Consider the following 24,433-nt stretch of genomic DNA (forward strand, 5'->3'; position numbering starts at 1 on the left):
CTTGCAGCATAGACACATTCGTTAATGTATATAACAAAAAGCTTTTGTCATAAAACGCTTGTTCCTCACGTTTTAATCTCTTTTTGACGTCACAAAAAATGCTCTAACAAATATGATGCTATTTTCTATCTATTGCATCAAAGATGGCGGCAATCGAAACAAAATGTGAACTGCGAACGAAAGTTTGACAGATTTCTATGAAATACACGTTTTGGTTGTTCCGTTCAGGGGCTACAAAGAAAAAGGACGATGGTTGTGTGTAGGTTTTATCAACAGGGTAATTGTAAATTCGGAAGCAGATGTTTTAACGAGCATCCTCGTGGGCAAGGTAGGTTTCGATATCACAAATATGGGGAGGGGGGCGGAAAAATACTCGTAGCGTAAAGTAGAATCTTCGACAAGGGGCTGGACAAGGTAGGAAATGTAGAATTCAGATTTTTTCTGTTAGTTGACGGGAGCATGCCTTGTAACAAAAACTTGTTATATTCATGTTTTACAAAAACCTGTTGTATTCATGTTTTATAAGTGCAAATGTTTTATGTAGAAGTGCACAAATTATCTTTTTCGCTGAGTAGAAAATCCATGATATCTTCAGGACTGTGTCTGATTTGAAGAATATAAAAAGTGAAGACCATGTGACCTAGATCTGATCTAACAGAATGTTTCCAAAGCTACGATGTCCACCTGTTGTTCCCTCAAAGACAGCTTTGTATAACCGTCAACGTGCGGCGTTGATCACCAAGTGCTATAATTGATAAAGACAGCGGACACGTATTTGTTTAATATATAATTTTTGAAACCATTTGTTTTATTTATCTATTCATTCTTTGTGTTCTCTTTGATGGTTACATTTGATAAAGAAGAAAAACCTTTGCTTCTTTGAAGCCTACCAGCAGCAGTCTTACAGTGGAGGGTACGGGGGCGGTGGACAGCGGGGAGGATACAGCGGCGGCGGTCAGCGAGGCAGTTATGGGGGCAGTGGACAGCGAGGTAGTTGTTGTAATCCCTGTTGTACCGCTTCCTTGTCAGTATGTAAGGGATTGCATTCGTCATTTCAGATGGTGACGTAAAGCCGTCAGCCCTGTGTATGAGGGAGCTTCGGGCATAAGCCCCAAGAGTCAAACCTCTGCACGTAAAAGAACCCAACACACTTATCGAGAAGAGCAGGGGTGACCCAGTGTGCTTGGCCAAAAATGGCTCAATTGAGGAGAAGCATGATGCTTTTTGAAGTAGCTAGTGGTAGTGCAATATGGCCTCGCCACAGCTCGCATTTTTGGCCAAGCACACCGGGTCACCCCCACTCTTCTCGATAATTGTGTTATTTGAGGATGACTGCTTTACCTTACCTTTTTATGTGGTCACATGTGTAAAACCTAAGATAGTCATTTTGTTGTAGTGAGTAGTTTTATTCCGTACTTATGTTTTGTTCTATGTTAACTGTTGTTGCCATACTTTGTACCTGCTACAATAGTCGTGCAATAAAGTTCTTCTGTAAAGTTCTTCTGTGTTTTCATGAAAAGGTGCAGAAAAGTGAATGAACAAAAGTACTGTTTGTTTGCTTTAGGTGGTTATGGAGGTGGGGGTGGTAGTTATGGTGGAGGTGGTCAGCGCGGTGGCAGAGGAGGACAGAGGGGGGGTTACGGTGGGGGCAGCTATGGAGGAGACTATGACTCCAGGGGAGGGGGCTTTGGTGGCGGAGGTGGTGGTGGCAGTGGGTTTGGTGGAGGACAAAAAGGAGGTTTTGGAGGTATGTGACCTTAACGGTGGATACCTTAATTATTCTGCAATGGGTCCACCAGAGTACACAACAAAAAAATTATGTCAAGGCTTTGAGAGACTGAGTCTAGCATTGAGTTCATATGGCATGTAATCTGCTGCAAAATGAGTAAGAAGTTGTGTGTTGCTGATTGCTCAAACGGTGCTTCCAGGCACTTGCATTGAAAGACAGTAAAGTGATGAGTCCCTTTGCCCCAGATTGACCTCTCTCCATGGATTGTCTAAAAGATAGCAGTTGCAATAACATGAACAGAAAAATCAGAACAATATAAAAAGTGTTTACTACTCTGTTGAAACGTGTGCTGTAAATTTAAACTTATAAATACAGCCAAACGAATAAATAAAATTCAAACTGCAACACTTGTAGTTGTAGGATCATGGAATGCTTGACAGATGTGTTGTTTTTACAGGCGGAGGCTCCTTTGGTCGACAAAAAGGATTTGGAGGGCAGCAGAGCCAACAGTCTTTCGGTTTCAAGAGTCAGAACAAGTTTGATACGTTGTCCACAAAGGATGGAGACCCAACACCAGAACAAATAATGTAAGTTGTGCAAATGTGTGCTCCGGTCGATCTATTCAGCCAGAATTCAGTTGATTTGAAAGTTCATCTTTGTTTTTCAGAAATCAGTCTAAAGCGATATCGAACTGTTATCTCCAACACTACTGTCCAACTCCAGTCTACTACTCACAGAATCACATGTTCTATCTGCATAATGTGATGTCACAAAAATAAAATACATTATAAATAGAAGTGGTTGGTTGTTCTCTGACAAAGAGTTGGACAGTTGAAAAAAAGTTCAATTTGGACCACCAGGTGGTCTCTTAAATTTAAAGGTACATTGTAGGAAGTTCTTTGATTTAACTTACCAGAATTTTATAACTTTGCAGAGAAACAATTGTGAAGGATATGGAGATCTGGGATGCCTCCAGGATGTGGCCATTCTCTTGTTACTGCTACACCAAGGACCTGAAAAGTATACTGGGTACGTTTTGTGAATTATTAATTAGTTCAGTCACCACTTTGACAACTACATGTACCTTTGAGATCTTAAAGAAAGTCAGTAACCACAACATGGGGTCCTTTTGACTAAGGGTCCAAGTCATATACGCCGTTGTACAAGGGCATGCATATGCTTTGGATAGACATGCATGTGTCCTACAAAGTTTAGCTGTTTTGTTACCAAAAAGACTGTCTTAGATCCTAGTTGGCAGTTAGTTATAACACACCCTGCTTAGAAATTCTGCGGCAAATGTAACCATGCCATTTTGTAACAAATGCTGTTTTTGAACTTTTATTAACTAACAATTATCAATTCTTTGTCCTTACATGTAGGTTTTGAAGATATCTCTGTCGAAGAAGTTCGATGGGAGGCATACCAAGCTCAGGCTGCTGGAACATTCAGCAACTATGTATGTAGGGTCCTTGATGTTTGCTTCAAATACTAACACTAAGATAAGAACTGATTAATGAAGTTTGGTTGTTTTGTTTATTTAATTAAGTTCTTTTCTGACAGTAGATATGTGTGTTTATCGTTAACCCTTCAATGGAGTTTGCTTCTGTTCTAAAGCAATGTCATTCTGTCATGCCCTTGTCACAAATACATGTACTCAATTGATAGCAGTATCTGTACTGAATTTTCATCCGTTTGAAAGCTAGATAAATAAATGCCTTTGCTTGGCATCTCTGACTTGAGGTTTTGTACCTAAAGTTGAGGTGCACCACCCTTATACCTTGAATACATTGAAAGATTTGATTTGATAATGATGAAATGTGTATGTGAATGTTTACACAGGTGGAAGGGATGACCCAGATGATGAAGAAATACAAGGACAAGAAGGACCAGTACAGGAGACCAGATATCAATGTCAAGGCACAAATTGTAAGTTTTACATGTGTTTGCGTGACCATCATAATCTACTTCAAGTTCATTAGTTGGTAACCATATATGAGAAGTCTCATAACCACAGGTGTCAATACTGTAACAGTACTCAAACTTTGATAATGCTGACTTTCAGTACTTAACACTTCGGTTTTTTTAAGTTATACCTATTAAGTACTGTCAACTGACACACTCCACAAGTTCAAGTCATCCTAGAATTAGTCCATGATTTTTATACAGCACTATTTCACTATTTGAGTGCAGTTCAATAAATATTTTTCTTGAAGCACTTCGTGTTGGAGGCTGAAATATTATGTTTTAGCAAACAAACAGCAAAAATTAGATTTGTGTAAATTTAATTTTGTCATATTTTTCCAGATTGCTGAACTACAAGGCAGCAGCAGCCAGTCAGTGTTTGGAGGGAGCCAGCAAGGTTTTGGCGGCTTTTCAGCACCCAGGTATAAAACAATATCATCCCAAAATTTGAACTTTTTTTCAGGTTTTACTGCACATCATGATGTTGTTTTAGAGGCACTGCTAAATTACCATAATTTCTCAGTACCACTATAGCCAGGTACTAGTGTTCTAAAGGTTTGTTCTTTTTATCCACAGCCAAGTCAGTGGTGGAAGTAGTGGTTTCTTCGGAGGCAACAGTCAAGCACAAGGTAGGACCATGGACAGCATGTGCATTTGATGTTGTAAGGAACAAACATGAAATTAAGAACATGACATGACATGAATGAAGGAATAATGTGTAAGATGCAAACATAGAGGCTTTATAAAATTGAGGATAAAAACTCATGCTGACTGTAACATTACATGTGCAAAAATTTATTTTTCATCAGCATGTTAGGATTTATTGAAAGAGGTCCTTTATTTGCTGTGGGTATCTTTTGCTTCTTCAAAATGTAAAGCTGAAATCACTTGGAGAGATGTGGTAAAAAATATCATAGCAGAGGACCTACAAATTCATACCCAATTGTTCTATTTTAGGTGGATTTGGATCCTCTGCCAGCATGGCTACCACAGGTTTTGGACAAGGCTCTGCACCCAGTACAGGTTTTGGGAGCAGTCCTTTGGGAAGTGCCCCAGCTGGAACAGCATCTGCCTTTGGTACCTCATCATCAGGTGGGACCTTTGGAGCTGCTGCATCGACCACTCCAGCTGGTGCGGGAATCTTCGGACAGCCAAGTCAAGCCCCTACAACTGGCTTCGGGTTTGGCAGTGCAGGGAGCCAGGCCAATGTGTTTGGCAGTTCCAGTACCGTGACACAGAACACAGGCTTTGGTGGGACAAAACCCAGTGCTGGGTTTGGAGCTACAGGTTATGGTGGGAGTTCTGCTGCAGCAAGTGCAGGATTCGGTGCTGCAACAAACACTGCAGCTGCAACAGGACAGACGGCTGCAGGGACAGATGATATTAGATACACTCCAACGGACAAACTCACGCCAGAAGAACTGGAACAATTCAAAGCAGCGACTTTTACAATAGGGAGGGTTCCAACAAGGCCACCGCCAAGGGAGTTTTGTTAAAACAACCAACTAAAGAAAAGGACTACATTTGTAATTGTATTAAATCTGGTCTATGTGGACATGTAGTCACTTTATATTCTTAATACTTGTGTCAATGTAAAAAATGGCCAGATGTAGAGGTGGTCACTTGTCTGGGTTTGACTGTGGTTGCTTTACCATTGCTCAATATTGGGAAGTATGTCTAATATATATCTTCCTAAATTTTTCTAGCTCCAGAAATGGCCTTTAAAAAAAGACACAGAAATGCTTACTGAGAACAATAAACTTTATTTTTCATACTTTCAAACAGTTTGACTGTGTGATAATGAATAAAGAGAACAGTACAGACTGAGGTACACATTTTTTTGACACTCCACTTCAACTCACTGACCCTTGGATTCATAATCAATTCCACTTTTCTGACCATCACAAGTTCCATGATTGTATAGTACCAATGTTACTCTCTTCTGAATTTCTTAGAGGCAAATGTCCAAAGACTCTTTAACAATGATGCAGGTGACGCCAAAACTCTTCCAGCTTCAACCACTGCCTTCTTTCTCCTTTGCACTGCCGTCATCATGTCTTCCTTTGCATTGTCATACTTGGCCTTGTACCTTTCAAATACAGTAGGTTCTGTCCACACCCCGCGTCTTTTCCTCTCTGCAACAAGTTCTGCTCTGAGCAGTTTCTTCGTCAGCTTCACATACGTGGCTCCAACTTGCATGCCTTCTATAGGAGCTACCTTACCCAAGCCATGTCGTACAAGCTCTTCGTTCAAACACATACTAGAGAAGAGTCCCCGCCATCCTGGTCTCCGTGCTGTAACAACACAGTCCAGCTGCTGACTTGAATTGACTTGAAGCATCGTGAAGAAAACTCCCTTTGTATGCACATTCTCCTTGAGCCACTCGACCGCACCTTCCTCAAACTTCACACCTGCAAGATGCACACCTATGGAGCCTTCACGTCTCTTCATCAGAAAGGGTATCCTGAGATACAGTATGGGGATGTGTTCAACTCGGAGATGCTGGTCTTTAACGTGGACCACCTTCCCCTGTAGTCTCACGTTCTTCTGTATGAACTGAGGGGGAATGTCCGCAACAGAGTAAAACTTGTTGAAAAGGCGGACACCTCGAGCTGCAAAGGCAAAACCCGCAATGGCAAGCATGGTGGAGATATTCCGCACAGCATTCACATGTGTATCCAAGTAGTGTGTGAGCGTGTTGAAGTAAGCTGCTCTGTACGCCGTGCTTTTTCCAGTATCCTTGTCTTTGTTTTCAGCCATGTTTTACAGTGTCTCTCCAAAAAACAAAATCGCTTCAATACTGGGAGGGGGGTGCAACAAGTACCATCCGTATAGCCCGAAATTTCAATCTTGATTCGACTTCAGGGGGAAAATATTCAAATTCCATTTAAACGTTGTGCACTCGATCAATTGTCATCAGCTCTATAATCCCATTGCCCGTAAGTGACTGAAAACGTGAGGGAAACTCATCCTTGCCTTGAACGTTCGAAATTTGTGACAGGGCGCGGCCATCTTGGATATTACCCATCATGCAACCGGTTTGCGCTCGATCAGCCAGAAGTTGGGGGTAAATCGTTAACATCAGATGTTGACGTTTTTTTCATATCAAATGTTTTAAACCATTCATATCACAGATATTGGTTGATTAAAAGAAGTGGTCAGTTACTTTTATGAAGATTATAATATCACAATCATGACTTTTTGGTCTAGAAGAGTGAAAGACAGATCCCCCTTAGTGTTAACGGTCCCCCCTCCCTTCGTTGCCAACCTGCTACGTCACGCAGAGACAAAACAATCTGTAACATGCAGGTGCGCTACTGGTCATGAGCAACAGTTTTACACCTTTGCACGTCAATGATCGATCTTCTGTAACATCTTTCGACACCAAACGATCGTCTGAACTATAATTTTGGAGGTGAGTAGTGTTTTCCGCTGCCGATTACTGTGAGAAATTCTGTGTGTTCTAGAGTCGTGTGCGAGCTGTGGTCGACCTATGATCGGTTCGCATGTTTCATGTCAAGGAATGGGTTATTGTTCGGTATTTCTATTGATTGATTCTGTAGATCCGCTGATCACCTTCTTTGTCTGTTGTTTTGACTTCTTATCTTCCTGTCTTGGTAGATTCAGAAATCAATTCTTCAAGTGGGCAACGTTTCGAACTTCGTGAGTATATATAAAAGAGTAAGAGACTACTGTCAAGCAGTGAAATATCTTTGACTTGTTGGCTTCTGCTTATTTGATATTTGTCCCAAACTGAAAACTGTTTGTTGTTTGGCAGACAGACTTTCACCTCTAAATCGACCTTTTGTACCGAATGTTTATGAAGTAAGAAGCTGTTGATCTGTTTTCGAGCTCTGGTACAAATTACAATTGACACCTGTGTGTTGTCTATCACTAGTTTTTCTAATAGGTAATATTATGTACATGTTGTATGTAGTTATGTATTTAGTATCTGATTTTAGGGTTGGCATTGATGGATTTTGGACACTATTAAATCAGCACTAGTAGTAACTCCTCTTGTGCTACATGTAGATAATTGATTTCAGTATTTATATTAGTATTTATTATCATTAATTTCGTTAAGTAATGATAAATGAAAATGTTTTTGCTTGAACTGGTTTCGTCATTTATCAGTTCAAACTTTGTAGTCTTGTTGTTTTGTGAATCACATTCGTGACAGTTGTCAAGAAGATACAGTCATTTCTTGGTCATACTGAAGAACTTTTAACTGTATTACTTAGTCTACACAATCAGATTTTGCTTTGCTTTAGTCTAGACTAGAGGCATGAAAGCAGACAGCACCTCCCATTTGCCACATTCCAGCATGGCCCTGTTTAGAAGATTGCGTTACCTGCGTGCCTTTGTACTCAGGTGTCTGCCTGTAGCACCTAAACAATGGGTTCCTTTCATCAGGTGTGGAAACTAGATCACGCCTGCTGGGGGCTGAGTAATTCCTAAAGACCAAAGGGAAATTATATCAAGTTCCCTCATCCACGATTCTGTAACTTGGTTTCGAGCAACAACAACCCTTTTTGTGACCCCCTTCCTGCTGTTCTATTTATTGTTTCATTTCATTTATTTATCTATTTATACATGGAAAATACACTCAGACAACAAGCCTGTTTTTCAGTTATCCCTGATACTAAAATCTAAAAACACATCTAGCACTAATCATATAATAACATACACAACCAACAATATTGTCACGTTACATGCAGATATCAATTGTTGTGTTGTTGGTCTTGTGTAGTGGTATAAAACATAGACTCTGTTCTGATAGAGGCTCTCCTTTGATCTTGAAGTTCTTTGAAATATCAACTTATAATTAAGGCTTGCATGACTGGTTGTTCTTGTCTCAGAATTGTCAACTGTAGGCTATATGTTCCCCCTTTTAAAGAATCAAAATGCTATTACTTGAAGACTCAAATGAAAGTGAAAGTCCAGCTAAACCCTTATGATAATTACATTCTTTTTATCTAAAGTGACAGGTAAAATTATAAGGTCGTAATTTCAAAGTGAGCTGACATTGTTTTTGCTTATTGACACGTTCCCAAGTGATGCAAATTTGTGTCAATAGACTAACAATAAATAAGAAGAGAGCAAAGTTCAAGAGATTTATTTCTATACCTCAAAAGGTTACATTTGCAAGCAAGGCATATTTTGGTATAAAGTAGAGACATGACTCAGGATACTTACTAGTATGTGGCTCTTATTCTTCAGTGCACATGAGAACTTGCTTTTGAATAAAACACACTGTTGTTATGTGACTTCGACATGTTTACATGACCCCAAAGTAGGCAGAACTGGTACTACGTTACGTATTATCTGATACTGCTGCATTACTTTTGACTGCTCATGTTTGTAGATATCTTTCTGTGTTAAAATCTGTTGGTGTTTGCAATGAATGTTTTGGCATCAGCAACTATGAGTGACGTATGACAGAAACGTCTTTTCTACGTGGCCGAGGAATTCTTGCGGGTTCTTGATAGAATCAGGACAAACCGAGAGACTCAGGTCTTAAGCCTCTGATTGGCTGTTGCTAGGATACAGGGTTTGCCGTTCTGCACTTCTCCCACCTGACGAGGTCATGACGTGAAGGTCAGGTGTGGCAAAACAAACTGCTACCATGGCAACCAAGATTAGAGTACCAATGGTATTCCCAAGAGCAAAGGACTCAAACATTCGCATGCATAGGAAGAGTCTTTTAAATGTCAATGCCAAAATGTCAAATCATCTTCTTTGTACCTTTTATGGTATGAAAAACACAATTTCATATTTAATACAGATTTATAAATAGATATAGATAGATATAGGTGCTTGAAGTGTAGGTATCACAGATCTTATACTGTTGAGTCTTACCGTGCCAGGCTGGAGGCCTGTCCGCCTTAGCCTGCAACCTCCTACCCACCCCACCCACCCTACTTTGCCCCTCGCGGGGTCATCTGGGGGTAATCTAAGTTGAAGTTGAAGTTAAATTTGAGTTCTTAGTTTTCTTACCTTTTATTCATAATTGTATCAAAATCTCAATCAACCAAACAAAATTATATCTCTCTCGATACAGGTGCGCAGTGAAGCCCCAGTGATACCATGAAGATGCCACTTCCACAGGATAATATTAGCTCACTGAGCGGCGAGATAGACAAATGCACACAACTCGGGAACGAAGAGCTCAACAACGGTGAACAGGACAAGGCACTGCAGGCGTTCGCTGCTGCCTACGAGAAATCAGTTCTTCTGGAGGAGAAGTACACCGAACGGGCATGTGCTTTCAACTTGGGCGCCGTGTACATCGCCATGGGCCAGCCTCAGCGTGGGCTAGAACTTCTACTGCGAGCGCTCCCGTCAAAGGACGATGAAAACGAACAGCAGTCGAACTCTGACCTCTACTACAACCTCGGCCTTGGGTACGACCAAATGCGGAGGTACGACGAAGCAATCCGGTACTACGAGCAAGCGATAGAGGCTTACGGGAAGGACGGAGGAAACCCTCTCATAGAGGGGGAGGCGTTGACAAAACTCGCTTTTACGTACACGAACTTGAACAAGTCCTCCCAGGCCGCGAAGTGCCACGGCCAGGCCGCGATGATGTACGAGAGAGCGGAAGACGTGGAGAGGCAAGCCCTGGCGCTGAACTTCCAGGCGACCTGCCTGCTGGAGTCCAGGAGGGTTCCGGAGTGTGAGGATGCCCTGGACAGGTGTCGGGAAGTCTGTGGAGATATGAAGGAGGGGGAAGTGCTAGGTAAGGACTTTTCTGTATGTTTTTACCTTCAGCCTGCTAAGGCAGCCATTTGGCACCAAATGTACATGTATATTGGTTATGGGGATAGGCAGCAGGGACAAGAATAAACAAAATATTCTATATTCACTGACACATGCAATTAAGTATATTCACATCGTAGTATTAAGCCATATTTGTGATTTGAATTATGAATTATTATTAGTAGTAGTAGTAGTAGTATCCAGTATTATATTATACTGCTGCGGGGTTCCCTGACGCAGGGGTAGGTAATATTACATAATGATATTGGATGTCAGCTTTATCATTGGCTATAAATCCTTTATTAAAGTTTTAAGTTTATGTCTGGGTGTTCTAGCAGCTGCTGCTCATTATTCTGTGATTCTTGCAAAATTCAAAGTTTGAATTGAAATAATACAAATTGGAAACGCATAATTATTCACACTGTCACCATGAAAACCGCGAACTCAAAATAAAACCACTGCATACATTTCAAGATTTATGATAACTTCAATCGTCAATTCTTGCTGTTTCTTTCCACAGGTAAACTGTACAATGACTTGGGGATGACCTACACGTCAGCTAAGGCCTTCAGCAAGGCTGTGGAGTGTTTTGAGCTGGCCCTGCCGCTAACCCGCGGCCCAAACGGTGACCAGAAGCGTGAAGCCGTGCTCCTACAGAACCTGGGCGCCGTGTACAACTCCTGTGGGGAGTACCAGAGGGCCATCAGCTTCCACGAGGCTGCAGCAAAACTACACAGTAAGAACTTTTGGATATGTCTTTTTAATAAAGTCAAAACTGCCCAAGAAGACCACTCGGGACCAATAAATTTCTGGTCTTTGTGGCTTGTGTAAATGGAAAAAATCATCTAATTGACCACCAGAAAGGGGGTCACATTGGCCAGATGGTCCTTATATGACCACCTCTCTTATAGTCACTTTCACAGGTTTGACTGAATATGCAAAACAAGTTTCACTCCTGAGCTTTTTCTGTAAAATTGTCAGATGTTTTATCTCAATATGTTTCATCTAGGACTTCAGAGTAGCTTTCATGGTCCACTATAGACTTTGATAACAGAAACTGATATATAGAAGACTATAGAATTTCAAGCTTAAAGACATGTTATTTGAAGAAAAGTTCTTCTGTGAAAGTAACTTGTTTTATAGTATTTCTAGTTGTAAATGTTATTGTGTCCCTTCCAGATGACCTGGGAAACAGACAGGCCCAGGGCCACTGCTTCTGTAACCTGGCCTACGCCTTCAGCCAGGTCAACGACAACGATGCAGCCGGAGAGGCCTTTCTACATGCGCTACAGGCAGCAAAGGACACAGGTAGGCTACGCCAGGCTTGGAAACTTGTAGAAAGTAGACTAGATGTAGAAACAAATCTAAGAAAGAATATATGATGTTTCAGAAATTGTCTTTAGGTTTAACCATTCGTATCATCCAAACTTAGTCTATCATATTGTCAGCAGTGCAGTTCAGCTGATGTAGCATAATATGTTCTTAGTTGACGAGTGTACAGACTTACATTTTGAAAATTTGAATAAAAGCCAAATCATCATCATCTAGAAATAGAATATGGAAGAATTCAAAGAACAAAGAAAGACAGTAAACAAAGGAACAAACATGCAAAGTCTTGACTCTTTCATATGAGCTATCAAATAATTTTAGATTTTCATTAAGGTTTTGCTGATGACTTCTTTTAAACTTTAAGGAGAGGTCTTAACAAATTGTTTTATGACAAGAGCATAATGCTACTTATCCTTTAGCACACTGTAGCCGTTTGGCAACGCATTCTCTACAGGTTACAGATCAAGTTATGTAGCAGGGAGAAAGTTAAGTTGTACAGTATGCTGTACTATTTTTTTAAAGCAATATCTTGCTGTTGGTTTGTCCCCTAACCATTGTCTGTTATTTTGAATAGGGGACAAGCATGGTCAATGGCAGGCCCATGAGGGACTAGGAGCAGTCCACTTCCGGATGGGGAACCCAGAGAGAGCAATAGCCAGCTACAAACAGGTAAAGCATCATGGCCTTGTGGTTAGGGTTGTTGACTTAGAAGCTAAAATCAAGTCAATTTCTAGGTTCAAATCCCCATCAGGCTACAGTGTAGTTTTTACACCTATCAACTGACTCGACTGAACTTAAATGAGTACCTAGCTATGGTTGGGGATGGCCTTTCAGGTTGGACATGAAGCCGGAGGTCCTGTGTTTGAAAAGAGCCACACCTTGAACACACTAAGAACCCATCACACTTTTCAATTAGGTATAGGGGTTCAACGAGAGAGTGGATGACGTTTAAATGTACTTTGAATGTTCATCAAAGTTTTATCGTTCCCAATTTAGTTTTGGTTTGCCTTGCAATATCTTGATGGAGGTAAGCAGCTACAGGGCTGTAGGAGCATTCCATTCAATGTACAGTATATTTGATAAGAGTATTATCTGGTCAAAATTAAAGTTCTAAAAGTTTAAGGAATGTTAACATGTGAAATTGTTGCCTCCAACAGGCGCTGGCTCTCCTGACCAGACTGAAGGACCCAAACAGCCAGGCGCAGGAGAGGATTGTGGGAAAACTGACGGATGCCCTCAAATACCAGCTCAAGGTCGGGGACAGCCCAAGGCACCCTGGGAAGGAAAGAAAAATCACTTCAAGCGTGGTATGTACGCTACTTTAAATCAATTTATTTTGCAGTGGATTTATTTTGCAGTGGGAGGGTTTTCTGAAGTACAGTGATAATACATTGGAAATGTATAATTTAGGTGTCAATTATAATTTGTATGATTTTTATAATTCAATTGAATTTGCGGAAGAGAGGCCAATGCAAAAACTGTGAATATAAAACCACTGCAATTTAAAGTTTCATGATTTACTTTGTGCAATATCTCACTTTTCTATCCTTTTTTGCAGAAAGTGGTAATCTAAAACTGTTTGATGTATGTAACAGTTCAATCCGGGGTCAGGACATCTTGGTTGGGGCTGCACCTGTATTTCAGAAGGGAAGTAAAAAGTCAAGGAAACTTGCTACCCTATGTGCCAACAGGCACCACAAAACGCTCGTTCAGTCATTCAAATGTACACATTTTGTAACTTCCATCACCGTTTGAAGTAAGACGTTCCTGACATTAGGTGCCAAACTGTCATTTTTATGACGACTTAAAACTTTTCTGGCTTTTAAAAATGACAGTTTGGCACCTAATGTCAGGAACGTCTTATGTGGCATATCTTGATGTCAGGAACGTCTTACTTCAAACAGTAACGGAACTTACAAAATGCGTACATTTAAATGAGAACGAGCGAAAAGTCTGAATGAACAAATGAACAATGTACCTATTATAGGTGTTTTTCATGGCTAATTTGACATGTCTGTCTTCTAGGAGAAGAGACCTGTGTCCTCGCAGAGTAAGAATGGTTCCGTCGCCCACCACGTGGACGAGTCCATCACCTCCGAGTCCCCCCGCTCAGACCCCGGGAGGGACAAGAAATATTCCAGGACAGATTCCGGGAAGAGGTACGCCCAGTTCTTAACCTTCATTCTTCATTAATAAGATGAAAAATAAGGTAGCTGTTGGGAACCAAATATGTGTTGGTTAACCTTTAGCACTCCGATGTAGCTATAGCCGTTTGGCTCCCAATTCTGTACTGGTTCCATAGTTAGGCAGCAGGGAGAAGGTTAAGGAGTTAGGCAGCAGGGAGACGGTTAATTTGGACCTTTTTTTCTTCATTATCAAACGGAAGAGTGTGAGTTATATGATTCAAAATGAATTGAAGAACTGGATTCTCTTAAAAAGAGTCAGATGTTTCAGATAACATTCCACTGTCTTTCATCAGTGACTGAGAATGATCTTTTTTGTATTTTGTAATGTTACACCTTACCTGGACGTCTAACCGTCATCGACGTGTGAGTTATACCTACTGTAACAGTTGTAAGAAACACCAATGTCACCAAAATGAATCATCTTCCTGCAACTTTTGAAGAGCACCAAATTTAATGTAGACAAACCTTTCCTTTCTTCCTAATATAAATCTTAGAAACCACAGTTGAAAATTGTGGTTTTTCTGTTTACATTACATTTATTACTTCACCCCCAAGGGAGGGAAGTATTGTTCTGTCCGTGTTTGTGTGTTCGTGTACACGTGTGTCTGTGCAGTGTCTATCATGTTCTACCATTGTTTTTTTGGGTTTTTTTTAATTAAACAACAGAAAAATATACAGGACATAGAGATGATGCACTCTAGCTATCGCTAATATTAAATATCTCTGGGTATAAACATTACAACTTACATAGATATGATAACAATAAGAAACAGCAATAAGGTCGTCCAATACAAACTAACTAACAAACAAACAATCAATATAATAACACACCTGTACTATGTTTCAAAACGTTTGCTTGTAGCAATAAAGTCCTGTGAAGCCTAAAATTTTACAATTGAAATCAGACGAAACTTAATAACAAATAAATGAGGGCTTGATTAGACAAAGTGTCAAGAGCAAGTATGGGGTTGAAGTCTGCCATCTCTGATTGCCCTTTTGTCTCTTCTTACAGGAAACCAAAACGATATGTAAAAAGGGAACGCAGCTTCTCCGACTCCACCAACCAGGGCTCCATGCACAACGTGCAGACGGTCGCCCGAGGCATCGCTACATACGACTCTGACGCAGACCTGTCCCTGTTCGATGCCAAGAAGAAGAGGTCGAAAAACAACGGTCTCCACCCCTCGTCTGCTTCCACGGTGGCGACTGTTGAACGCACACCTGCTAAGGTAAATGTAAGTGTATAGATGTAAATGTAAATATGAAATCTTTATTTTGAAAATTGCAACAAGACAATAAATGGTGGAGTGCCAGGCAGACAAGCTGATGTTGCGGATGTACATGTTAGTAACAAGATACACCAATTTTAGATACTGTCTGTGTTACTTAACTTAAAATGTCAGATTTAAGGTCATATGTATACATATGACATCCAATGATATTGTGTCGTCTATCCAAATGTTTCTGTGTGATTGTACAATGGTTCTAATTAAGTGGCAACACTGCGATTTCCATTGAAGTTTTCTTGTATCTTGTTGTATCTAGGCAAGTGTATCCGACGCCCGTGGCGCGAACACTGCCTTCGATGAACCGGACCTGGCCTACAAGGCAAGAAGAGAGTACCACACCAGTTATGTCGAAGAAGACGGCTATGATGATGTCATTCCCACAAGTCGAGGGAAGGCAATAGAAAGCAAGGAAGGAGGTGTGCAAGGCAGGCGTAAAGGTGGCCATCCAGACGTTCCGTCACTGGAAGTCAACGGTCAAACCTCGCAGCAGTCTTCCTCCGAGACGTCCGCTCTCTCGTCTTCAGACAGCGGGTCGTCTGAGAGTGAAAGTGAGAGTGAGAGTGAAGGGAAGGCGGCAGTGAGGAAGGAGTACCAAAAGGCGCTCAACGGGACACAGACGACAACCCCGAACACAACAGTCAAGTGAGTATGAAACGACATACCCTTAATGTTCTGTCAGCCATCTCTTTATTGATCCCAACACCTAGTGTCAAGTGTTTTTGCGTTTCGGCGCATGTGCGCCGAAACGCATTGTCCTGGCTTTTACCTTCAAGCAAGGAGAAGGAAGGAACCAGGGAAGCTTGGTTCAACACTGTGTCGCACACAATAAGACCTTATATGGCAATACGTTCTCAAATCCTTGTATAGCCGTTGCCTTATATGGCAAGAGAGCACGAAAATGCAGGCAGGCTAGATTTGCATGTGACACAGGACGGCGACCGCATGTAACTGCTACAACTGTTCGGAAATATCATTGCATTGTGGTTTCGGACTTTGATATCCTGAAAAATGACCATATTACATCTATTCCACAAGATTGCAGAAGAAAAAAAATGATTTCGTCAAGAAAACGACCAAAAATCGGCATAAATGATACCATATAGTGAGGTTATAGCATTACGTCCAGAGTGAATAGTTACGTACCGCAGCTTGGCCGATCTGGCAACGCGAAGCACTTCGGACCCAGAAGATCCGGGTTCGTCTCCGTGCATGGATTTTTTTTTTCTTTTTAGATATTGAATATCAAAAATATATATTGATATTATATTAATCTATCAATATCATATTTATGAATATCATTTTTTTTCATTAATAAATAAAGAAATATTTTATATTTGTTATTTTTAAATATTCATTTAATATATACAAGGCCTTTGTCTTATGAACAGGACTTCATAGATTCCAAACCCGGCATTCGAATTTTTCTGTTCATTGTAATGGAAAATACCGTGCAGCGGCTCCTATGCGCGGTAAGATGATTCTTGCAAAACACTCGCCACTAAACTTCTATCCCCGATGTAAACAGAGGCTCTTGATGTTGTTTGCAAAACAGCGATTCTTTGTTACAGTAGCAAATGCTCCATTGTTCAGTATCGACTTCATTCAGACAACACGGACGTGGAAAGTGGCGCCCCTCGGCACAAAACTATGGGAATTTTCATGAATTTTAGCAAAATTACCCAGGAAAATAAGGAAGAAATGTTGTAAATGCGGAAACCAGAATAATACGGATGAGGTAGCTGTTGATTTGTTTGACATTTGGTAGTCATTTTAGATAGAACCTTAGCTGTTATGAACTTCTATTTCACTTAATTACCATAGTGCTGATGATTCAATGGTGCTTTTTCAAATTTTATGTTTTATTGCGTGCCATGTACATAATTACATTGATAGCTTTTATAATGAGCCTATTATACATTTTACAAATAAGTACAAGTTGTAGGCCAAGACCAGCTTTTTCAAAAGCACTTAAGTTAAGTGACGTAACTTCAAAATTGCTTTCCCCAATCTGCCTTTCTCTATTAAAACAGTACTCATTTCCCAAAATGACAATTTTTCTTATAGACTGAACAGCCCTTGAGTGACTTCCTCTGGCAGATTTTACTTCAAGTAAAGGGAAAAGACAATTCACACTTATAAACGTAGCCGAAACGCCAGCTTTTTTTAAAAGCTCTTGTTACCTAATAGATGGTAACTCTGATCTTTCTATATCACTTCTTCTGTTTGCTTATATTTGCTACTGGTTGGTTTATCTTGGATGCCAAAAGAGCATCTGACATCACCATTTTGCACTCATACATTACAGCATGGTTCTATTTATATTTTTTGTACCTTTGCCAAGAAGGTTATGTGTTTGTGGGTATTTGCTTGTTTATGGACAGTTTGAGAACTTACACACTCACACACACATGCTTCAAAGCATGGTACTTTTTTGTGTGTTTTATTTTTCTCTCCTTTTTTATGCTCAAAATACATAATTTTTTTTAATGATATATATGCACTGTGTGTGTTTGTTTGCTTGTCTGTGGACAGCATGTCTTTAGAAGTTACAAACCCATACATTTGCTTTGCTGCATGGCACTTTTTCTGTTTTTTTCTTCTTGTTTTTTTATGCACGACGTGTTTCCCCTCCCCCAGGGCCGGCATGCCCCCCACCCTCCCCGCACCTCTTGTAGACAGTCCCATGTCCACCCTAGACACCTCCGCGACCTCTGCCCTCGATAACACTTACATGACCCCTGCCGACGTCAGCAGGGTGACCTCCGGGGACAACGCTGACCTCCCCGTCTACGCGATGTCGTCCAAACACAAGAACGCACAGCGACCCGCGGAGCCAGCGAAGAAGGGGGAGAAGGAAGAGGAAGAAACCTCTGGAACAGGTTTGGCTATTGTTGGATTTATGACTTTTCTTCTAAATCATTTCCATCACAAACTTTCTCAGCTCCTTTATGTTCTTCTTTTTTCTCCATTTTGCTATGTGTGGAAGTTAGAATGTGGGCACGGTGATGTGGGAGTGAATGAAGCTTTAGAAGAGACCTCCGGAACACGTCTGTGTGTTTGCATATGTGTGTTTCTGTGTATGATATTGTATGTGACACAGTGTATGTATGTGTGTGTGTTTTTTATTGGTGTCCAAATGTTGTCATCCACAAAGTCAAGTCGTTATGGCTTTACCATGAACAAAGAGGTTGCTCGTTTAATGCAGAACAGCTAAGTGCAGTTTACAATGGGAGACACACAGCAGCATATCTGAAGACTTGCTAGGCCATGGTCACCTAGAATGTGAGCTCTTGAGCTACAAGTTTTCCTAATATATGCAGTTACTGCTACAGGCACCTTTTAAAAATGAATAAGACACCTATCACAGTGGTAACATAATGTCTCCCTATTTATATAATGTACACATTAATATTTAATGAGTCATGCTTTTAAGTGTAAACCGTAAAAACATTGAGTCGCATATTGTAGTTCCTTAAAATCAACATAGATGGAAGGTAGAAGTCAAAATGAAGAGATTTTCTACAGAAAGTCAGTGGATGATATTTGTATCTGGCTGTCAGAGAACAATTTTCGTGACTTGGTTCCAATATTTCAAGGTAAGCACCAACTGGAGTTGAGTTTTTAATGTATTGCTGTATGTAATGATGGTTTAGGGTCACCATAGATAGTTGAAATTAATTGTGCATGTCCACTAAGTCTTGGTAAGGTGACTAGAGTAATAAGTTCAGTTTTCATTTTAAAGTAAAGGAAGTAGAAGGAAGCGAGTAACATACATTATACGCTGTTTTCTACAAACATGTCTCATGAGTCATGGGTTGAATTTTGGTCAGGGCAAAAGTGGTAGGTTTATTTCTCCAAAAGACTGCCAGTGATTTACTCAATAAAATAAGGATTACCAACTGAAGTTGCTAAATGATGCAAACTGCTTAAAATTAAATGATTCAGTGCTTCATGTAAAGTCAGTAATTTTTGCAGGGACTAAATTTGGCATTAGAAATCGAAAGGAGGTTCCTCTCCTTGTTTGAAGTTCGCGTTTGAAACAGTTCTGTAGTACAGACTGATATACTACTGAATGTACAGAAAACACAAACTTGTGGTGTCACAGGGTCACAAAGAAAACTGCGAAAATTACCACTAATGTTTCAGGACTTACAGTACTGTATTCTACATCTACTATAATGTTGATATTGCACATATTTTTCAGCTCCCCTGAGAAAGTACAAACAATTTCGGCTTTATTTATACACATGACTTATGAATAATAGATGAAGTATCAATCTGTTAATGCCCTGTGATAGCCTCGTGTAAATACCATGGCTTCCCACAAAATGTGCCGCTATGACTGAGAAGGTTATTCAGATATGATAGATTATACGCCTGCAATCCTTTTGTTGTTTGGCTCATATACACCAGTATTTTTGAAGCTGAGTATACCTTTGGCCTTTATGCAAATTGGAAAGCAATCTATTGCAATGCTTTAAAATTCATGTGGAGGAGGGAAAGGCAGGATTTCACAGTATTTCATGGTTAAAAAAATTCTGTAGTAAAGCTAGTCTTTCAAGGGGACATATTCGCAGTGTCATAAATTGACGTTTGAGACCTGTCACCACGAAAGCCACAAAAATAAAACCACAATGACTGTTTGAAGATTTCAAGTATTTTTGAATTGACATCCTGGTATTATATTCTCGACCATTCCTTGGCTTTTACTCAAATTGGAAAGTAATCCATAGCTTAAATATGCTGACAGGAGTATAAAATGTTCTGTTGTAGTTGTCCAACGATCCTCAGTAGAAGTGCCTGAAAATTTACACTCCATCTAGCCTGACAAATCGCACTCCTAGTGGCCAGCCAGTCCTGTGTGGGTGGGGGTCAGTAACCTTCGGCCGAGAGCTTGTGTAAATACAGGCTACACTCCATCCTGGTTTGAAAATGGATACCCAACAGTTGTGGAGGTAAGAGGCGGTGGAAGGAGAGGGATGGGCTCTTGCCACTATTAGATACAGTGAATAAAAAACCACTGCCCCTACAGCCTCAAAAATGGGACTACCTTTACCTTGTTCATAACCTCCCTGCAGAACAGGACATAGATGGTACGGCCTTCTTGGTGCTCCACTACGGTGCCATGAGGAGCTTGGTGCCACGAGTCGGCCCGCGCCTCAGGTTCTGGCAGGCCTACCTTAGACTGTTTCCTCATAAAAGGGTATGACATTGTACATTACTAAGGACAGCATCACAGGGATAATATGTCATATTGCTATAATTATTGCCTTGTTAAAGAAATTCTTCTACAGAATACATAGACCACATTTTATTGGTTTCCTGGGTGCTATTCTTGGGCAGTTTTGACTGTATGTAATTCACGGTTTTGCAACTTTTGCTATCAGATACGAATTTGCAATGTAAATGCATGATATTATACTGTAGTTGTAATCTGGCTGACGCTAAGTTGAACAGACTGTAATTTCAACTTTGCTTTAGAATAATTTCAACCAACAGATGGACTTTCAAGCTGAGTTGTAATCTTGTGTATCAAAAGAAACTGGCCAAACACAGACAGCCCCAGTCTTCAGTGGGCAGAAGGCAGTCGAGAAGTAGAAGAATGACCATCAGGGAAACCACGGTACAGGAGAGAACTGTCACAAACCGCACTGTCAGGTTCCACAACAGTCCAGGGGTCGGAGGGCACAGGTCAAGTCAGAACAGGTTGCATGATGATGCAACTGAAGGTCAGAGGTCTTTACTGCATTTGACCTTCACGGTTTCACAGTCACAGACTGTTGAAAGGATGAAGTTTGTCAGAGTTGTGATTGATCAGTGTCAGGGTTGTGATTGGTTGTGCTTGTGTTTGGTCAGTGTCGTGATTGGTCAGTGTCAGGTTTGTGATTGATCAGGGTTGTGATTGGTCAGTATGAGTGTTGTGATTGGTCAGTGTGAGTGTTGTGATTGGTCAGTGTGGCTGGAGATGGAATGTGGTAGTTTACAGAAGGAAGAATGAAAATGTGTGTGAACATTTGTCTGTACTGCATGCCTTTCCCTCATGTATCTGTCCTCATGTCTTTGCATTGAAGCAACTTCTTTACACCGATACCTTTTTATATCTTGATATTGCAGTTTTTTCAAATATTCATTTCAAATTGCTAGCCTGCTTAGAAGGCTCTACGACTCAGCTAATAATTTGCTTTTTTTCTGATGGCAGATCACTTTTACTTGTACTCCGTTTCTTATGCCCGGCCATCAGAAAAAAACCCACCTTATCAGCCAAAAAAAAGTCAGACTCATGCATGGAGCCTAATAAGGAGGTTACCAAATTACACATCTGTCTAACTCTAAGTCTAACTCCCATCATTTCCATCCCCTCACAGATACCTCTGCAGACAGCAGCAGTTCTGAAAACAGTGACTCGGAAACTGAGAGCGACCCGGATGAACACTTGTATGAGACCGTGCGCACCCAGGGAGGGCGCACCATGCAGTTTGAGGGGAAGCCGAGTGCAGACGAGCAGCCTAAGGCCCACAGCACGCCGAGGAAGACCACCCCTACCAAGGAAGCACAGCCTCCATCACCAGCAAGGACTGTGTCCAGGGCTGACAGGTCAGACTGACTAATAGTTTACATCATAGTTTACATCCAACCATTGCCTTGTAAACCTGAGGCCCTCTAAAATTATCTTGTCCACCTCTACACACATTGAGTCTTAGCCTGGGTGCCAGACTGTTTCCAGGGTCTACACAGGACATGTTACTACAGCCCCTCATAGTAAGACCCTGTGCAACTCTGGGCATGTTAGCCCTGGAGCTGGCCTACATTGGTCTTGGAAACAGTCTGGCATCCAGGGCAACATACTCTCTCCTCCCTTATGATTTTATCTTGAAATGAGATGTTCATTGGAGGGGCCAAGAGAAAATTTGAGAATTCAGCATCCAAAATTAATATAGAGTTCTAGAGAATTTCGAACTGACCTAGTCTTGCATTGTATAGATTGGGAACTATGTGATTGTCATGATCTATTCTAACAAGTCAAGTTTCCCTCTAAAGCTATGCCATCATATTCTATGTATTCCAGAGTTATAGTGTTTTTCCAGATTTATAGTGCCATTTTTTAATCTTATCTTGTTTGTTTAGGGAGGAAGCCCTGTTCCAGCTGGCTAAGCAGCAGAGCCGGGAGGCCCAGGAGCAGGCTGAGAGGGACATGCAGGCTTCCCGCAGTCAGTCCAGGAACGAGTCAAGGACGTGTGTCGTCATGTAGCCAGAACAACAGCTGGTATCTTAAGGCCCAGTCTCATACATGTACGTCGTGCGTACCTCGAGAATAACCTCAATTTGCGATAGTACGCCGATCGCAAACTGCGGGCATTCTTGAGGTAGTCAAGCATGTGTCGTACTAATTTTAGCCTAATGTTTCGGAAAAGGCTGCCTTAGATCCTTGAAGGCGTTTGGTTCCGCCGCAGTCTGCATCAAAATTGTATGATGACATATGACGAATGTGACTGCATTGATACTACAAAGGGACTGTAATACAGACTATACAGAAACAAGATGGACGGTAACAACAAATCAAGATATTTTTCAGACGTTGTAGATTCTAGATGTCTGATTTTAATGCAGGTTTTGTAATCTTTCAGCTAGAGAAGGGTCCTGCATGGGGGGTACTGCCAATGCTCAATTCAGGAAGGCAGCATCTAATAGCTGATTACACTAACTGTACAGTAAACTCTGTATGCAGGCCCCCAAGAAAAAGTCAATATATTTGTCAGGATTCTATGGGTAGAAGTTAGAAGAGCCAAATTGAATGAAGTCATTGTGATATTTCTGGTAGAGAGAATAATGGAAACTAGAAAGGCAACATTTGCGGGCAAATACAGCATGTTTAGCCATACTCCTCGCCATGCAAAAAATGGACTCTCCCAAAATAACAATGGACCATTCTAAAATACTTGCACTAAAAAAATGAATCACCCCAGTCCAAAATTGAGTCTTCCAGTAGCACCTCAACACAATATGGACCAGTCCACAACCATATCCACTTATTGATTAACAAATACACTTCTGCTAACAAATGGACTTTTTCATAATCATTCCAGCTCAAAATTGAAAGAAATAATTAAAGAATCCTCCCCTTGCAAGAATGGGATATTCCGTGCCATTTCCATGTAAACCAGTCGAAAAATATCCGCTGAAAATTACACTCTTGCGCATAATCAACCCAGTTCAAAATTGAATTAAAAAAGATCAACCCCAGGGAAGAATGACGTTTTCCATAGTATACATATGAAGATTTGACAGGAGAAGAAGGAAATGACCAAAAACAACATATTTCAGCAATAGTATGGGTGAAATATAAAAATGTGACACCCCTTTCTTTGAATGTACTTTGGGTTGAAAATAACGAAACGAAAAAATTCTTTGTTTAAAAAATCGTTTTGAAAGGCTGTATGCCAAACATTTGAATGAGGGCCTGTGTACATGACCAAGGCAGACACATACCAGATTTCACATTATTTTGGTTTAATACATAGGAACTGGAGATGTGTATCTTTGTTAAAAAAAGAGTGAACAAAGCCATGTAATCACATGTCCTAGGAATTCCCATACCATATTCGGCATGAATACTAGCACACCTGCGCCAGGAATGCAAGATAATTAGATTAACCCAATTGTCCAATCAGGTGGTCGCAAGGCTAACAGGCATGCAAGGCCAGGTGCAAGGCACTTGGGGTCAATGACCTTTAGGTCATATGTAGTATTGAAAGTGACAGAAGTGGCAAATATTGTCAAGAAAGCCCAAAATAAATCGTTTTGAATATATGTATGCCAAAAATGGGAATGTAGTCCTTTAAATATTTGTTCAAGCCACATATACAGCAAATTTCAGGTCATTCGGTTGAAATACCAGGGCGCAGGAGGCCAAGATATGCTAAAAATAGCCTAAAAACCTCAATAAAATCACTTTCAAGGTCAATATCAAAAAAAGGAAAAAAAAACGCACATTGGTTTTTGCCTACATTACCTCTGTACCAAATTTCAGGTCATTTGGTCAAAAAATGACAGAGATGAATCGATTTGAAGATTTGACAGGAGGAGGAGGAGGAGAAGAAGAAGAAGAAACATGAGTAAAAACAATATGTTTAGCCATACTAGGTATGGCTAAACATAACAAAAGATTGTTTACAGTGAGG

The 24,433-nt window shown here is 40.7% G+C and overlaps 3 protein-coding genes across 3 annotated transcripts; 2 read left to right on the forward strand and 1 right to left on the reverse strand.

Annotated features, from left to right (window-relative positions):
- The first annotated feature begins 143 nt into the window (after positions 1-143).
- Positions 144-5,461, forward strand: LOC136427039 (nucleoporin NUP42-like). The gene is made up of 10 exons (XM_066415758.1): positions 144-182; positions 886-1,024; positions 1,565-1,747; positions 2,187-2,316; positions 2,664-2,758; positions 3,109-3,185; positions 3,569-3,655; positions 4,034-4,113; positions 4,268-4,320; positions 4,649-5,461. Exons 1-10 carry the CDS (start codon positions 144-146, stop codon positions 5,185-5,187), a joined length of 1,422 nt encoding a protein of 473 aa, XP_066271855.1. The 3' UTR covers positions 5,188-5,461.
- On the reverse strand, positions 5,435-6,480 carry LOC136428925 (protein C3orf33-like). Its single transcript, XM_066418759.1, has one exon. It carries the CDS (start codon positions 6,449-6,451, stop codon positions 5,624-5,626), a length of 828 nt encoding a protein of 275 aa, XP_066274856.1. The 5' UTR covers positions 6,452-6,480; the 3' UTR covers positions 5,435-5,623.
- A 471-nt stretch (positions 6,481-6,951) lies between these two features.
- On the forward strand, positions 6,952-23,047 carry LOC136427040 (serine-rich adhesin for platelets-like). The gene is made up of 14 exons (XM_066415759.1): positions 6,952-7,106; positions 9,753-10,430; positions 10,971-11,186; positions 11,630-11,758; positions 12,354-12,448; positions 12,937-13,086; positions 13,805-13,938; positions 14,978-15,206; positions 15,511-15,896; positions 17,892-18,133; positions 20,333-20,457; positions 20,794-20,983; positions 21,620-21,848; positions 22,380-23,047. The coding sequence occupies exons 2-14, from the start codon at positions 9,779-9,781 to the stop codon at positions 22,501-22,503; spliced, it is 2,901 nt and encodes a 966-aa protein (XP_066271856.1). The 5' UTR covers positions 6,952-7,106; positions 9,753-9,778; the 3' UTR covers positions 22,504-23,047.
- Positions 23,048-24,433: the final 1,386 nt, after the last annotated feature.

The sequence above is a fragment of the Branchiostoma lanceolatum genome, chromosome 2, assembly GCF_035083965.1.
Source record: "Branchiostoma lanceolatum isolate klBraLanc5 chromosome 2, klBraLanc5.hap2, whole genome shotgun sequence".
Classification (NCBI taxonomy): Eukaryota; Metazoa; Chordata; class Leptocardii; order Amphioxiformes; family Branchiostomatidae; genus Branchiostoma; species Branchiostoma lanceolatum.